Source organism: Vigna radiata, unplaced genomic scaffold, assembly GCF_000741045.1.
Source record: "Vigna radiata var. radiata cultivar VC1973A unplaced genomic scaffold, Vradiata_ver6 scaffold_194, whole genome shotgun sequence".
In the NCBI taxonomy this organism is placed as follows: domain Eukaryota; kingdom Viridiplantae; phylum Streptophyta; class Magnoliopsida; order Fabales; family Fabaceae; genus Vigna; species Vigna radiata.
Window position 1 is genome coordinate 265,646 of NW_014542196.1, and position 19,020 is coordinate 284,665.

A 19,020-nucleotide genomic window follows, 5' to 3' on the forward strand; every position below is an offset into this window, starting at 1 on the left:
TCAAGATATATGATGTCCTCAGTTGAAAAGTAAAGATTGATTCCTAAAATAATAGTTATATTATTTAGAAAAATCCATAAAGTAAAGGAGATTATTTATTTAGTTGTAGAAATATTGTAAATAATATTAATAAATATATGAAGTAGTAGTGATAAGTTGAGAGACATTCAAGTGGGGTATAGATTTTAGGCAAAGAACTACCTTAATTAATGTGATAGAACTGAGGTTAAAATATCGAAAAAGCTTTGGGAAAAATGTGGAGTTGTATTAATTATCCTAATATGAAGCTGATAATATTAAAAGATTGGAAAGATGGAAATAAGAGAGAATTGATTGAAGTATATTAGGAAATAAGTGATTTATTGAGTTTATTCCCATAAATAGAGAAAAGGAGAAATAGAGATGCAGAAAGTTAGAAAGAAAAGCATTGCTTTAACATATGGTATCCAATTACAGAAAACACTAAACAAGTCTGAAACACAAAGAACATTTAACAACAGCCAAAACACAAAGATAAATCCTTGCATATATAGACAATAATATTATAACATAAATCATATACTTAATTCAATAACATTATTCATCAAAGGATCCATCCCTGCATGAAGTTAGTCTCACAAGCCATGCTCTTTGGAACATTAGATGCCTCAGCTTGAACATATTGTTGGTACCTGTTCAAACTCTCATATATTAGTATCAACTTTTATACACAATCAACTTTAATATCTGTCTCTTGTTCAAATTTCATTATCATTACCCTATTTGCAAAAAGGGTTCAGTCTGGTAATCCAAAGGGTTGGTTTGAGGAGGTTGAAAGGGAAACCCACTATTTCCAGCAGCTGAAGTAGAGCTCCACAAGCTTTCCATAGCTTTAAGATTAAACCCTTCTGATTCAAGCTGAAAAGAGATTCCATTGATGAAGACATTAGAATCAGAAAAAAAACAAAATGACAACACATGAATCCTATATACTACAATGTTGCAGCTGTCTTAGGTACAAAAACCTTCAGTCTGAGCTGCTTGTTCATATCTCCAAGATGGCGCTCCTGCAACATGAGTAAAAATTTCTCACCTTAATTTTTCAAATCTCTTACTTGGATAATTACAAAACTATTTTTGACAAAAAATTGTAACACCAAAAGTGTCTGTAACATTCTCACCCTTCTGCGAAGCTCTTCCATTTGTTCAATCATGATTTGTGTCTGCAATTGAAATAAAGTTTAGGCATGATATCATCCAAAATCAATATATCTTTCTACCCTGATTAGCCAGCACTTTATGAGAATGAACTATACATAAAAATTAAACCCGCTTTGAGATTTCTTCAAAGCTTCAAATAAAAATTTCTATACAAACTTGCTCATTCTAGAGATTGCTTCCCTTCAGATAATGCTATCAGTTTTTGGCCCATCTAAATCAAATAGTATATATATTTTACTAAAACAAAAAGTTCATTAAAAACATGAGATGGTTGAAAATCTATGTTCCAATGAATCTACAAGAATCCTTAAGAGGAAAAAGGAAGAAAATTAAACTTTGAAGGAAGCATATATACAGTTTGTTTCATTTTCAGAAATTTACTTTTCATCCATGGATAATGCTTTAGAATTATTAAATCATGTTAGAAGTACAAATTGACATACAAGACAACAAAACTTGCTCACTTTACACAATCTTTTGGAAATTAAACTCCCAAAAGCATAGTGTAGTTAAATTAAAGTACTTCAAAGATTGTTGTCAGTTTCTTGTATATAGGCACATGGTTTAGAAGCTAATTAAGGTAAAGTAGCAACAAGAAATCCAAAGAGCAATAAAGAGAAAGTTCTATATATATGTTGGCACCTTCCTTTGTCTGGCTTGTGCTAATGCCCCTTCAAGCTGTTTCTCAAGATTCTGCAACTCCTTTATGTTCAATGGTCCAAGATCTTCTCCAAGCAAATGCCTAAAATCACAATAAATTCCAAAGTTAATTTTTACATCATTTTCTAAACCATATTAACTTCTCTTTGTTTCTGATTAACACTCACTTACATGCCACTTTTGAAAACATGTTCTTCAAGTTCAGTTGTAGTCTTTCTATATAAAATTATCCATTTTTAGTCATTATGAATGTGCCGCTTTGTAATTAATGATTTAGAGAACATTTTATTAAGAGACAAAAAATTATATTAGATAGAGGGAAAAATTATTTTATAAGTAACACTTTGAAGGATTAAAAATTATATATACATTTTAAAATCAAAGAAATTAAAAAAAGGGACAATGTTTTTAGATAAATTTAAACTAAAGTTTAAATATTTACCTCTGGGTCCTTTGCAGAGACTCGTACTTTGCCTTCAGCTTTGACACCTCTTGGTACCAGCTCTGATAGCCAAAACAAAAATTAAAAAATAGATATTAATTAACAAGATCAAATTATATACATTAAAAAGTTGAACACATACCTGAGTTTCACATTCAACATGTTGTTCATCTTGAGGAGTAAACGAGCAACGTTGGTATCGGTCAATAGTTTTGGTAATGCTGCGAATTGAAGGAAACTGATTGCTCAATATTTACACCAATATTTTTTATTTGTTCAATAATGTAAACAGAACTTAAAAAAGAAAATATGAGTGATGATGAACATCTCAAAGTTTTCTGGATCATTCAAGTTTATGTAAACAGAACTTTGAAACTTTAATTAATAGTTTGATTATGTATGCAATTCCAAATAATTACTTCAAAAATGTTATATGTTTGATCGATTTCAATAGGTGGAATGATTAGAAGTTAATTTGGAGGATGAAAATGGATTAAAAGTTCAAATTCTAAAATTTAAGCATAGGGTTTGCACAGTATATAATGCATTATTTAGCATAATATATGATGACACAATTTTTTTTTATGACTAAATTGGTGTTTGGAAAACTTTTTGTGAACTTTTTATAAAACTAATTTTGAGTATATCTTACAAATATATTATTTTGCTACATTAAAAAATGTATATGCACTCAAAATTCTTCACATTATTTTTTATTTACTTTGGTTTCTTCACACAAAATTATTTAAAAAACTTATTCTTATAAATTCACCTCTGTAACATAGAATCAGAAAAACAATATTTAAAAGCAGTTACAATTCGATGATTTTACTCAAAACAGACAAATTACCAAGTGTATGCTTACAGCTTGCAGACATGTTCTTCATCGAACCAAAATATCCATACAAAACCAATGACAACCAAGAATAAATTATTTTTCTCAAATATTTTACAAATTTAAATAAGTTTCTTTCTTCACAAAGAAAAATGATTCATTTACATGAAAAAATTCATCAACACTTAATATACACCTAAAAAATATAATAGATTTATAGAATATATGAACAAATAAGAAAAAAAAAAGATAGAAAGAAAAAATAAATATTTAATATATGTTGTATATAAAAGAAGGTAAATGTGTATTGTTTTTTCACAAATAATCCTTCACCCATTTGGTTATTATTGTGAACACAAAACATTATGATTGTAACAACTGAAGATGACCCAATTCTTATATTTTGAAGATGCAAAAACAAATGGGGAAATTATGGCAAGTGTTTCAGATCAAGTACGACTACACATTTCCATAAATCATGAATAAATTTTCATATGTATCTTATTCCATGACAGATAAAGCTAAGATAATCAAATGATCTGCAAAATTTGAAAGTGACTCTCCCAGATTCAAAAAGAATTTCTCTTTACAGTAAAAAAGAAGAAGAAGAAATTAAATACAATACATAGATATATAATTACGCTATTTTCTACTGAAGAAAAAGGTTTCATATTCAAAGAACACAGAAATAATTGTTTTCAGAGAAAACTAAATGAGAAATAAGTGAGAAGATAAGGCAGAATTCGAAAAGCAGTAAAAGAAAACAAGACAAATCCACTTTCTCAGTCTCTAACGTTATGACCACATAAACTCAAACATTTTAGCAGCACATGGGAAATTTTGCGACAGATGTAATCATGTTCACAATAATACGTTAACATCTCAGAAATTATAATTTTAGCTTAAATTTAGAACATTTAGAAACATATTTTGTTCTTTTTCTGGTTATAGTTTTCTTTTCTTTTTCCCGTTTTCATATTTTGAACAACAAGTCGTGCCTTGACTAGGGCTAGCAGAAAAGGAAGAAAAAAGCATGTTCCATGTTTCTTTTTTGTTTTAATTTATCATCACCCAACAGATGAAAATAAAACCTAATTAAACTAATTGCAATGCTGAATAAGTCATCGTTCCTCCATAAACATGAAAGAAAACGCAGGATAATTAAGGAGATTCCCTGAAAGAGAGAGAGAGAGAGAGAGAGAGAGAGAGAGAGAGAGAGAGAAAGAGAATCATTTGATCATGTAAAAAACCTAAGAGTAAAAGACAACAAAGAGAATGAAGCAGCAGCAATTTTTGATTGCAAAGTCCAAACTCAAGAAATAGAGACAGCAATTTATGATTTGAGACACACATAAGATAGAGCGTTCTCCGAGAAGATACAGTGATAGAACCAAAAGATCAAAGAAAGAAAGGTTAAGAACCAGATTCTGGAGTGTTTGAAGCAGAAAAAAAGTATATTATATTGTTTCCATGTAGAGGAAGATGTTGTGAAAGCCCTAGATCTTGCACAACGGTACAAGGAGAGTTATCAGCACCATGTCCTTTTAATTAATTACAGTATGTCACGAAACTGGGTACATATGATTGCTTTGTTCCTTTTATTTTCTGAGAGAGAAGGAAACAGATTGTACTGTTCCATCAGTAGATCAGTGTGCAAAGCTGAAAGCTTTATCTCACAATAGAGAGATATCAGGTGGAAGGACTATAAAACGTGTCGATCTGTAATTGGAAGAGAGAAAAACTCCTGAAAAATTTCCCGTAGAATCCATGCCATGAAAGTTCCTAATAGAACCCCACAGGAGTAAGAGAAATGATAAAAAAGAAGGGAAATAGGGTTAATTTATCATAGAGGGTGACGAGATCCAGTGATCCAGAAAAGGAGAAGCTAAGAGAGAGGGGGAGAGAGGGGGAGGGGGGTCTAGTGTCAGGTGCAAGTGTTCGAGAAACAAGTTAAACCAAGAACGGTGACTGATAGAAAGAAGAAGAACACAAGGTACAAAAGAAAAAAAAAAAAAAAAAATAATGTGTGGAAAGTGAGTGATGAAAGAGGTGTGTTGGGAAAATCTTAAAAACATCAAATTCAGTCGTGGCAAAATAAAGGAAACCAGAAGCAGAAACCAGTGACCATTTTGGTGAAAGAAGCTGATGCAAAGAAGAAAGTGAGTTTGCTCAGAGAAGAGAAGAAGCTATCCATCTCAGCACCACCCACCACACACACAGTCACTCAGAAAACCAAAAATCTTAAATTTTAATACCTATTGGGATTTGCACCTCACAAAAATGGACACAAAACTTTCAAAATATAAATCAAAATATGTGGACAAATTAAATAACTGAAGGGTAGCTAAGATTTTTGCAGTTCACACACACACACACTACACAGAGAAAGAGAAAGAGAAAGAGAAAAGAAAGAGAAAGAGAAAGAGAGAGAGAGAGAGAGAGATAATACCCAACATTTCCAAATTCATAGAGCTTCCCTCTGCTTGAGAAAATGATGAGAGCAACCTCAGCATCACAGAGAACTGAGAGCTCATAGGCTTTCTTGAGCAAACCGTTCCTTCTTTTTGAGAAAGTAACTTGGCGGTTGATTTTGTTCTCTATCCTCTTCAGCTCAACCCTCCCTCTTCCCATTCTCTCTCTCTCTCTCTCTCTTTTTCTGTGTGTCTCGAAACAATAACTCTATAACTTTATGAATTATTATTAGAAATTGTGTGATCAACCCTTGATATAGAAGAGAGAGTATGGTTTAGTGCAAAAGGGGAGAGAGAAAGAAATAAGTAGTAGTGGCAGTAGTGGTTGTTGTTGTTGTGATGAGATAATATGGTGTGTGTTTCAGAGAAGTGGAAGTTAGTGTGCTATATAGAAATAGACAATGAACACAGAAAGGGGCACACTTGATCTTCTTTTACAAAAAAATGGAAACCCCAGTTATTCTTATTTTTATCTCATTCTCTTTTCCCAATTTAATTTTAGTAAATATGGTCCCTTCTCTATACCTCCCTCCTCTTTCTTCCTGCATACTTTTAATTTTCCTGCAGTTTAGGGCAAGTGAAAGGGAACTCCCACTCTCACGCGCCACTACCTTCCACGCTCCCATGTGATACCAGTATTTCTGGAAATTCACTAACCACTGCCTGCTAACTCTGCTTACCCCAAAACTGCTTACCTTTTGCAGCACCACTTTGACCAATAACTTGTACAAATACCACTGGGATATCATCCCATCATATACATTTTATCCAACTTCACTTCCATAAATATCATATATTAATGACTCCATACATACACATATCTACATTTACACTCTAAATCATCTTCGTATGTTCCTAGTTTTGTAAAACTTAATATTTTTACCATAAATAAAACTCTTTTATATTATCAATAACATCTATTTTCAATCTTCACCTTCTCATCATGATTAATAATTTCATGTCCATGCACTTTTCTATTTATCCACAGAAAACAGATAAAGTGCAGAAGGGTATTACTATTACCTGAAAACCACTTTTTACTGTCCTATTTTGTGCACTGACATAAATCAATTTGTCATTAAAACATTATTACTGGAGCTTAATTGTTATAAGTTGTTTTCGAAATGAAAGAAACAACTAATTAATCAGGTTTTTCAATTCAATAAGAAGCTCTTCTAACGGAAGAGATTTAGTTGACTTTTTCTTATCATATATATATATATATATATATATATATGACAGTCTGATTTTAAGTTCGATGTTGCTGATGCATCTAATCAGATAAAAACTGGTTTGGAAGCACATATTTAAAAGGTTATGAAAAGGTTGTGGAAGACAAAAAGCTTTATACTTTATCCATATGATAAAGATTGATGCCACAATGTATGTACTAGCTAGAACACAAATTCTATTGTCAAGAAATTTGTGCACGTTTTGCTCAGACTAAATTAATTAAGCTAAAATTGAACCTAAATTTCTTGTTCCAAAAGTTTGTCTTCTCTACTTTAGCATAGACGAAAACATAGTGGTTGTAGAGAATCATTAGATTACAGACATTTGGAAAAGGAGGTCATGACCTATCACAATGCTCAAATTTATCATATATATAGTCTGTTACATTTTAATATAAAGAGATACTATAGCCAAAACTACAATAGAACATGATACACACTATAATAACATGTCAGAAATTCTCAATACATTAAAACAACATACTATTTACATGAAATGCAAAATTCTTAGGCAAAATGGTAAAAAGAAAGAAGCTAAAACGTGTCCTAAACTTGAACAACAAAAATAGAAAAAACGCGTACACATCTGTAAAACAAACTGTTTCAAATACAGTATATGATTAGTTAATAGCTGGTGTGATAAGCATATGATTTTAATGTTTGTATCTTGACTAAAATTGCAAGTAAATAATTTCACTCAACGTCAACACATAAAAAAATAACGTGTTACTCGAGTAGCTACGAGATATCTTTCACATATAGACAAGAAAAAATTGGTTGGCATTGTGGATGATAATCACTTCAACCCCACCAAACTCATACATAAAGGTACTGAGAAGTTTCAAAGAGTTTCAATTGGTCTGAAAAGCATCATACTGTACCACTAGTCTCACATAGCCTAGTAATATTCATGAACTGACAGCACCTTTGTATTAATTCAATAATATAAAAAAATCTCATATCAGATAGCAGAAATCACTTGTTTAGAAACATGTTATGTCTTCAATCTCTTAAAATGTGTTTCTAAGATAAATTCATAATGAAACAAACTAAATATGTAGAGACAACAACATATGTAAGTAATTGTAACAAAGTGAGTAAGATCGAAATATTACTGTGTTAAGATTCATATACCTTGTTATGTCTTAACCTGAAATGAAGGGTTTGTTATGATACATACAAAAACTTCACATGTTTTAGGAGTCAAAAAGGTCAACTTTTAAATGGAACAATGTGTGTGATATGTACTGTGTGACTTCTCATGAATTTTATGTGCAAAAAATGATGAATCCCATTTAAGGCCACTTCCTCCTGCTACCCCTATACTTTTACTTGTCGTGGATCACATCTGATCCCTTCATATTCATCCATAGGGCACACACACTACACTGCTAGCTATCACACCCCTCAAAGTGTAAGGGATATGGTAAATGTATAGATTTCCATTTACATATATACATATTCATATTATTGGTGTTATTTCTTACTGTTTCCTTTCACCAAGCTTTTTTGTTCTTTTAAAAATTTCATTTATAATGATTCACAGATAAGATAGTTGAAAGTGTCAACACATTATTTATATATATGTATATAATATGAAGGGAATATTACACTATATATTTGGAAAGTGAGAATTTAAAAATTTAGAAATTTTGGTAATTTATCAAAAAGAAATATTTAAAAAAAAATAAGAAAAGGTGTTATGATGCACTCAAATATGATCTTATGATGTTATTCACTTGTATGATTTATTGACAGAGATCTCCCTTATTCTTAATGTTCTCCAAGGTCATCTTAAAGTTATGATAAAAAAGTTGAAAGAAAAAAAGATATAAGTAATTAATTAGTTCAGAGGAATAATATTTAAATGAGAAATTTAAAACTAATTAATTCGAGAATAGAAAAAAAGTTAAATTTGAAGACGGAAAACAATAATTTGAAAAAATTAAAAGTGATTATGATTTATGCATAAAAGTTAAGAATGACAGATAAGACGTTAACATAAAAAAATTAAAAAAAAAATATTTCAAAAGTAATAAATACAAAATGGGCAAGCTTAATCAAAGGGGTTGTTAAAATAAATATATTAGACAATAATATACAATACTATTTCATTACCAGATATATATGAACAAACTTTCTAGTACACATCTTTTTAGCATATTATTATTGGATGATTTTAAGTTGACTGAAAAACATGAAAGAAAAACATGTTCAAAAATATGTTGGTAACATTCTTTTAGCATGATTAACATGCTTAATTACTATTTGTAGCAAACAAAATAGAAAGACCACCAACGGCGGCTAAGAAGTGATGCTGTTATATAGCCTGTCTCAAAGGCATTTTCCTACTACTCTAAGATTGTCTCTTTTCACTTTTTAACAATTCAATCAAGTTTATAGTTTCATGTCATAATCATCCCAGATTTAGGAATATTAATTGTATTAAGAACTATGGCTTTTTTTGGAAGGTTTTTATAAACTTTTTATCTCTTTTGTGTATTTCAAGAAAGGCACACGACAAGGAATTTTCTTTTTCATGTGTACTATTTTTTTAATCTATAATGTTATGGTAATTGAAGTATTAATACATTAACTTTTTCTTGGTAATTAATGTTTAACACTAATATAAGAGGGGAGGGTATTTGATGTGGAATCTGATTTTGAGATGTTATTTTGACAGTTGATTTCTAGTGGAGTATCTATAATGTGCTTATTTAAATGATCATAGAATGTTATGGTTATTTACGACTTTTACAAGATTCATGAGAAAACATTTTTATGTGTTGAGTAATTTGCAATGTTTTATTATCAATTGATTGTGTTTGTAGGTCCTCATACCTAAAAAACAAAGTTTTGTAATTTGTGATAGAAATCATTGGGTTCTAGTCAAAATCAATTATTTTCATTAAGTATCACAACCAATTAAAACCAAATTTTCCAAGTTAATATATATGTTGGTTTAATGTTATTAATGATTATTGATACTTTCCTACTTAGAGTTTCTATCTCTACAAACAAGTAGCTTTTCTTCTTTTCTTTAACCTTTTTGTTTCCTTAAGAGTTCTAGAATCTCCTATCCTCAATATTACTTTTGCAATTCTAATTTTTTATTTTTTAGATGACTTAAATTTTGAATATATAAATAAAGTTATAAACATGCACAAGATGTATTATCGGTATGTTTATCTTTTATTTGTATAAGGTAAGTAGAGTAATAACAAAGTTCAATAGTGGGTGAAAGTGATGTTTGTTGTCTAAAAGCCCATATTGTTGTCACAAGCCAAAATGTGGGTATAAAAGTTGTACAAAGTGAGGCTTAAGGATAGATGTTCTTAATTGGTATAAAATACTATTTCGATCTTTGGATTATACAAACCAAGCATGCAAAGGAGGTGTAACAGTGTATGACTACAGTCTAGGAGGTATAAAGGAAATGTTGACATACAGTGAAATGGGAACTTAGCTTAGGTAAACATATGGGAAAGTTTTGCTTTTATATTTGTAGGTAAAGCATTAAAATACTGAGTCAAGGTTTGAAGCCTAAAATCATAACATGTTTTTTTGTTATGGATGACAATAAATCAGATCAGATATAGGTAATGTCTTTTTAGTTATTTGACTTTTTTTTGTTAAATAAATGAATGCTAATTTATCCATTATTTTTTTATCAGTATATACTTATCTATGATATTCACTACTTGTGACAGATTTTATTTTTGGATATCCATTTTTATGAATATTTTTGTCATCTTATAATCTTGCAAGGGGGCTAACCTGGATAAGAATTTAGCATTACCATCATTGGAAGAACTTACATGTTACAACTTTACACATTTAAAGACATGTTTGAAAGCAAGAAATCAATATGTAGAGAAAAATGTAATTATGAACAAGAATCAAAGTAACCTTGACCATATATCATGTCCATTCATCAGTAATGCAAAATAAGGCTTCAACGTCTCGTGTTCAATGTCAAAATACGAAAAAGTCAAAGTTAAAGATGATTGGTGACATTTTTATAGATAGATGTTCAATCTAGACGTCAAAATTTATACTTTTTCTATGTCATATGCTTATCAAACGTCAGAATTCTCAATTTCCAACATCATATTGGGTAAATTTTGTGATGTTTGGCGCGAAGGAAAAAACGAACCCAAGTATGACGTCGAATGTCATAGTTCAATGTCATCAATAATGCAAAATAAGGCTTCAACGTCTTGTGTTCAATGTCAAAATACGAAAAAGTCAAAGTTAAAGATGATTGGTGACATTTTTATAGATAGATGATCAATTTAGACGTCAAAATTTATACTTTTTCTATGTCATATGCTTATCAGACGTCAGAATTCTCAATTTCCAACATCATATTGGGTAAATTTTGTGATGTTTGGCGCGAAGGAGAAAATGAACCCAAATATGACGTCGAATGTCATAGTTTCAAACATCAAAGAACTATAAGACGTCAGAATATCACCTTTCAAACGTTATATGTTAGTGAGTTCATTAAAGATTTGGACGAGAGGGTGAAAATTTATTCACTTTATCTTTGCGCGAAATCTTCTTCTCTACTCAAACCCTTCTCAAACAAAGTTTTCGGCGAGCAGTACATGTAATATTTCTTTCATTGTACACAAATTCACATTGATTAACTACTTTAGCCATGATTTTCTTTCCTTTTGACCTAATGGTTTCGTACACAGGTACTCTTTGGAGCATTGACGAGTTCTTTTTTTCTCTCACTAGCGGCAATACTTTATTCTGACGGTGAACCCACCTTCAAGAAGGTTAGTTTCTTGTTCGTTTTCGTTTTTTGTGGGTTATAAATTAGTTGAACTTGTTGGTATTGTTGATATTACTATTGTTGAACTTGAACGTCATTTGACTCATTGAGCATTGGAAAATGTCAATTTTTTATATCAATTAACGTAATAGGAAAGAATATATCAATTATTTAAAACAGAATCAATTATGCGGAAAATTCCAATCATAACGTCTGAAAATTCCAATTTACAACGTCAATTAACGTCTGAAATGTCAATTTTTTCGACATCAATCAACGTTATTTCCGACATCAATCAACATCTCTCATTATGACGTTGATGTTTTAGCAAACGTTAAAGGTTGAAAATAATATACACCAAAGTTTTTTTTCTTTTTACGAGTGCATAATGTATTTTAGGGAAAATTTAACTTCTTTGTCCATTTACATTGAAGTGGTGTTAATGGTACCTTTTTATTATGTGGTCTCAATGGTCAAATATTCACTTTCTAAGTATTTATTATGGTTATTTGTTACGTATCAACTGTGTTATTCACTAAGATCGGTTTTTAACTTTCATTTACTAATTTCAAATTACCCCACAAAAGTATCTATATACTAATGAAGTTCTAAATTGGCATTAACATTAGTTTAAAAATAATTATATAACACCATGGTCAAATAATATAAATAAAAAAAAAGAAAAAAAATAAATGGATGAAAGAAATAAGTGTAAATGAATGTGAATAAAGAAGTTTAGAAAAAAAAAAAAAACTTAGATGAAGAAGATGTATGTGACAAAAAAAGATGAGTGTAGATAAAGGACATGAACGTGGAAATGTTGATTATTTAAAATCAATAATTAAAATTTAATTTGCAAATGTTGATTATTTAAAATTATAATATTATATATTTATATTTTTAAACAATAAATTAAAAAGTTTTAATCTTCTAAATTAATGTTTTATTTTAATTAAAAAATAAGTATGAAAAATATTATAAACGTACATCTTACTGTTATTCTCCTAGGTACCATGCGTATATCTCGGAGTGGTAAGAGTCTTGCGTCTTCAACGTACTCTTGTGTCAAGATAATCACATGTTCATTAGAATAATAATTAAATTGCATCATAACATCAGCTTATTTTTGAAATTATTGCACTGATGATAAATAAGGTATTACAGGAAACTTGTACAACTTTCTTTAAATGGAAAGTGCTTCTTAAATGCTAGTTAGATAAACTACATTTTTTTTCTTTAATAAATTCGACTATTTATTATCTAGAAGAAAAGAATAAGTATATTTTTAAACTACCTCAATTAGGGTATTTTATTTTTTGTGTATTAAACTGTCCATTAAGAATATTGGAAACTTTTGCAAAATAAGTTCAGAATAAATAACTTAAGAATTAAGATAGAAAAATAAAATAAATATAAAAAAAAATTGAAAAAGTTACACTACACATGAACACAAACTTTGCATAGGATCTGAAAATTGTTTCCAGAAACATCATGGTCCCATTTAGTTTCGTTGCATTATTGAAGGTGTTTATATACTACAAGTATCATTGTTTATATTCCTTTTTCCTTTTTACCACATATGCAAACTTGAGAGCCAAATTTTACAGACTCTGTCTCTTAGGTCACCAAAAACTTTTCTTACATCTATGTACTATTCTTTTGTTTTAGTATATTCAATACTCTTACATAACCCACAAAATTAATCAAAATTTAAATATATTTTTTTCTTTTAATTCTTTGACCTATCTTTCAAAAGTAAAATTATAATAGAAATTCATATTTAAAGTGAAAAATACTATGGATTTTAATAATTTTGCTCTTATTATATCTAATAATTCTATATTATTTAAGAATTGAAGTCTAATGTACTTTAAATACTCATTTTTTTTTATTTTTTTATATAATTTTTAAGGATAAAATCATGATGAATCTTTAATTTTAAAAACAAACAATATTTTATATTTATGATGATTGATTTTAACTATATCACTCAAAAAAATTTAAAATTGATCGTTACATCAGTGTACTTCACATCAGGAGAATAAAGCATTGTTATATATATATATATATATATATATAATCATATATCTAAATGAATGAATATGAGTTTATAACCTTGGCATTGTTGGGGAAAGACTTATACATGGGAGATTTAGAGAAGTGAAGTGGAAAATTGGCATGAGGATGAAGATGAGAAGAAGTCCATAAAGGAAGGAAGGGTGTGAGAATAGGAAGAGAGTTGAAAAAGATAAAGAGAAAGTGAGATGTGACATAGATGATATTAAAGAGAGTGATAATAATTTAGGGTAGAAGTGGGTCCAATGAGTTAAAAATACCAAAAACTTATCCCTTAGGGTTAGGGGTCTAAAGCATGTGGGGTAGTTTTGGGGTTTCTACTTAGAGAAAAGGTTCCATTGCTGTGTGAAGGACATTAATGCCAGTTTCCACTTTTGGGTGTGGACCCTCAGTGTTGCCATCAGCCAGAAGAGCTTTCAAAACCTTCTCTTTCTTCTATAACATTGAAATTAAATTATTTATTTATTTAAAAAATTAGTTGAAGTGAATAATAATATATTTAAATAAAAGATGATGATAGTGGAGAGACATATGACAGAAGAGGTAGCTATTTGCCAGCATTCAGAGTTGAACTTTTAAAGAAGGCAGTTTGATGGGAGTGGAGGTGATGTGGGCTAGGGTTTCCCCTTTCATATTTTTCATTTCAATTTCCAATTTCTTTGTGGTAACTTCATTCTGCCCTACCCTTTTTTTTTAGATATAAAATAACCTTAAAAGCTCAATTATTTTTTGCCTTTTTTAGTTACTACCATTTTTTGTCTTTCCTTTCCAAATTTTAACCAAAATTAACTTCAAATTCTATAAAAACAAAAAAAAAGTTCACAATAGATAATTGTTTTCCACACGCGCTCCCGTGTATTCAATTAAGTTTTTCATATTATATTTAAATATTTAAATTAATTTTAGTTTTTAAGTAGAGTGATTTCATATATAATTTTTAAAAGAAATCTAGCATTTCTTTTTTAAAAATTAAAGTGAACAAAGTAAAATTTAAAGATCTAATTCAATATTTTAATAAGAAGTTTTGAGGTCTCTATTTTTACAAAAACATCTCAATTACACATTTACCTTCAATCTTAGTAAATGGTTAAAATTGCAATCACGTGCCATGTTGACTTTGCTAATTTTAACCATGTGGCACACTAAAGATGTTAGTGATAAGAGTTTTATAATTTTGAAATGAAAAAAAAAGGATTTTATTAAATCCCTAATTAAAAAAGAATAGTAAATATTCACACTTAACATATTTGTATTTTAAAGTGAGAGTAAATATTAAAAGTTTTACCATCCAATATCGGATTCAAAAGTATATTTATATTTAGATTTAGTGTTTGGGAATGTGTTAAAAATCGAATATTTATTAGAAATATAATATAAATCTATAACATGGGAGTGAATGGAAACATCATATTAAAATATGAAATTATAATATATAAATAGATTATGAATATTATTCTCCAACTTAATGAATTAGAGAAAAAATAAATAATTAAATTGGTATATTTCAAAGGTTGAAATATTTTTAAAAATAACTGCATTTGCATTGTACCTAAGTATTATGTATAACTTTGTTCTTATATTATTTAGATGTAGGCCATGTAGCCACACCCCGTTAATGTAACGTTAATAATTTAACGTGCACATGTCCACACGTGACCTTTCTAAAAGTATATTTTAAATTACTACAAAAATTCCTTAATAGCATGTTTTTAACATGTTTCACACCGAGGAAGCACTTCACTACAGAACAAAATCAAATTTCCATCCAATTTCACTCATTGCTATAAGAAAATATTAGTTAAGAAAAAACCCTTTATTTCTACTTTGGGAGATTTACCATATAAGCTTTACTGGGTCAAATTATTATTAAATAATATATCTTTAATTCAATTATTTTATATTTTTCATTTAAATTTAATTATGATATACCACAATATCTATTAGTACAAATTAATTAAACGTTAATTAAATTCTCAGTAAAATTATATTAAGTATGGAAATAAGTAATGAAAAGTTTGAAAATTATAAAAGAGTTAATTTGTTGTTAAAATTGTATATAGGACCACAACATGTAAAAGTGTGAAAGTGCTATTATGAGCCATATATGGAATGAAGTTACCTAATATTTCTAAAACATCATTTACAAATATAAAGTAACCTCAATTTGATGATAAATATAGAAGGCTTATTAATGCACATTACCTATAAATTGTAATATATATAGATCACTTGTACCAAAATTTATAGAATTAGTTTTATTATTGTCAAAAAATAACACCTAGTTTTAACAATCATTGAATAGCCTCCAATCATATCATACCTAACACAACACTCACTCACCATACTACCACTCTCATCCTCTCAAAACCATCAACCATTGTTTTGCTAATTAACACCTAAATCAAATGCACCCCAACCACACAAAAACCCCATGCCAAATCCACAATAAAAACAATAACACTAGAAATCCTAAAACAAAGAGATAAAAATGGTTACTATAATGATTGAGGTTTGCATTGTTATGATGTGGTGTTGGTCCAAGGAATAAGGTGGTCAAAAGTTTTGGAGAAATTAAGAGTGGGAGTTGCACTTTGTATCATCACTTTTTTACACATTCAATGCATGAAGAAATGAAAATTTTAAAAGAAAGGGAAAATGATTTATGGGTTTTGGGCCATGACTACCAAAATGTTACCTTTCATTTCAAAATTATAATTTTTTTAATTTAAATTTCCAATTGTAGTAAAGGGTAATTTTCATCAGCTGCACCCACAAAAATTATTGCAGTAAATACGACTCTTCTTACCTCTAAACTTCACCACTTCCTACCCTACCATATTCAAACACCAAAAGTTAAAATGACATCTCAAAACTTGTGGAGGTGCATTTAGCAATTATGGGATAGAGGAAGCAAAAACCCAGTACACTTTCTTTCTCCCATGATGAGCCTATTCGACCGCCGTCTCATCACGAACATCATTTTCATATCTCTCTACATATAAAACATCTCAACATCAATTTACATGATGATAATTTACTAAATCCATTAAATAAATAGAAAAGGTTTAAATTTGGGGTAAATTAGATTTCAAGATATGAGTTGTGAGTAGTTTTATGAGAATTATTAAGAAATGAACTTTAAACCTAATTCAACCTTACAAAATCGATTTGGAAGGTAAGTTTTGCATTCATTTATATATTCTAAATTGGTTTTATATCTAGTGGATGTGAGACTTTCAACCTACCTCCCTTAACTGAGATATACACATTTCAAGCATGAGACTAAACATTAATGGGTAGTCCGATAGCGAGTTAAACAATATACCCAACAAACAACAAATATCATTAGGATAGGTTCAAAAACCCTACCAAACTAGTTTCTAAAGTAAGATTTGCACCCAACTATATATTCTAAACTGGCCTTATGTCTAGACTTTTAACAAAAATTATAAGTAAAATTCATTTAACCAACAAATTGTGCAAACTAGCATGAGACTAGAAATTAATGGATGATCCGATAGCGACCCGATAACGGTTGAAATAAGATACCCAACAAATAAGATAGATTCTAAAATCTAAAAAACCAGTTTGTAAAATAAGGTTGCATCCACTTATATATTCTAAATTAACCTTATTTCTTAAAAAAAAAAGTATAGGTTATTTTACCCACAAATTATGCAAACTATAAAAATTAAAAATCTACGAAAAAAAATTGAAACTCATTCTTATGCATTATGGGTTAAGTAGTTGCGAGTTACACGAGTGATTTTGCAGATTTTCTTAGGTGTGTATTTTAATGCATGAATATGGCAAATATGAAGTTAACTCCAAAAATGTCGTGAATCTTGAGGTTTAGCACGAGTCTCATATTTTAATATTGGACATGAATAATAATGTAGTGTAGTTTGTTGGTTAGTTGGGGGGTTAAGACGGTTTCTGTCTGTTGTTCATCTTTTATTGTTTCTCAATCTATTTTACTCTTCAAACTTGTCAACGCTACACTGTAACAATCCCAGTCAACATTACATATATTATATAGTCATTTTAATTGTTTTTTTATTGATTTCATTTACATTAACTAAAGGTGTTTAAAATAATATAAATGAATTTTTAAACCAAAAGATAAGACTCAATTAAACTAAACAAAAGCACGTAATTGTCCTTTTTATTGTTAGAGTTTCTTATTGAAAATAATGTTGAGTATAATGTATAAACAATTTTTTTTACAAGTCAAACTAAACTACATAAAATCATGGTTGAATTTGATATTATATATAAAAGGAAATGATTATAACCATTTTTTCTTGCTGCATTACTAATAATTAATAATTGGAAATCATAAGTTAAAGTTATAAGAAAAAAAAACAAGAACATATATATATATATATATATATATATATATATATATATATATATATATATATATATATATATATATATATATATATATATATATCAGTGTAGTAAAGGGAAACAACAGCGGTTATTTTCGTTTATAGACAGCGGTTCCACAACCGAGACATATACAGGCGAGGCAAAAAGAGATAGGCTTTTCGCCTCGGTTACGAACCAAGGAAAAAAGAGGTAGGATTTTGCCTCGGTTCTTAGGTAATCGAGATAGTAGCATGTATCTTTTTTATTTATTTTAGGCCTCGTTTAATACTGAATTGAACGGTTCGTGCCCTCACCAAGCCCTAGCCGCGTCATCACCGTTCTTTTGTTGTCATCACAGTGCCCTTGTCGCACCCTCGCCACACCCTAGTCGCGTCGTCGCCATTCTTTCGCTACCATCACAGTGCCTTGTCGCGTCCTCACCCCACCTTAGTCGCGTCCTCGCCATTCTTTCGCTGCCATCACTAGGGATGGCAAAAAAATTCGCGCCTGCGGATATCCGCGGATAAAATCCATGACGGATAGTTGATACCCGTGGATATTTACTACCCGATACCCGCAGATAGTGGGTATTTTAATACCCGCTTATAAACGGGTCGGATGCGGGTATTATACTATCCGTACCCGCAGATATCCGCTACTCGCAAAAAATAAAAAGAAAATTTTAATTTTAATTTTATTAAGTTAAATTTATTTAAACTTAACATTAATTTATATTTTACAAAGTTAAATTTAATTAAAATTGTACTATAAGAAGTATATCAATCGGAATTAATTGTCATTTATGGACAATTAACCAAATATACGGTATTGATTATTGATTATTGGGTTTGCTTGCCTAAAAATATACTCCACTAATTAATAGGTCAAATTGTCTTACTTTTTACAAAATATATTGTATTAATTATTGATTATTGGGTTTGATTGCC

At 29.4% G+C, this 19,020-nt stretch overlaps 1 protein-coding gene across 1 annotated transcript; it reads right to left on the reverse strand.

The window, feature by feature from the left end:
- Nucleotides 1–412: 412 nt before the first annotated feature.
- LOC106779373 (agamous-like MADS-box protein AGL6) lies at nt 413–5,768 on the reverse strand. Its single transcript, XM_014667465.2, has 8 exons — nt 5,587–5,768; nt 2,445–2,523; nt 2,303–2,364; nt 1,843–1,942; nt 1,161–1,202; nt 1,005–1,046; nt 758–897; nt 413–671 (listed from the first exon to the last, which is right to left on the reverse strand). The coding sequence occupies exons 1-8, from the start codon at nt 5,766–5,768 to the stop codon at nt 584–586; spliced, it is 735 nt and encodes a 244-aa protein (XP_014522951.1). The 3' UTR covers nt 413–583.
- Between the last annotated feature and the right edge of the window lie 13,252 nt (nt 5,769–19,020).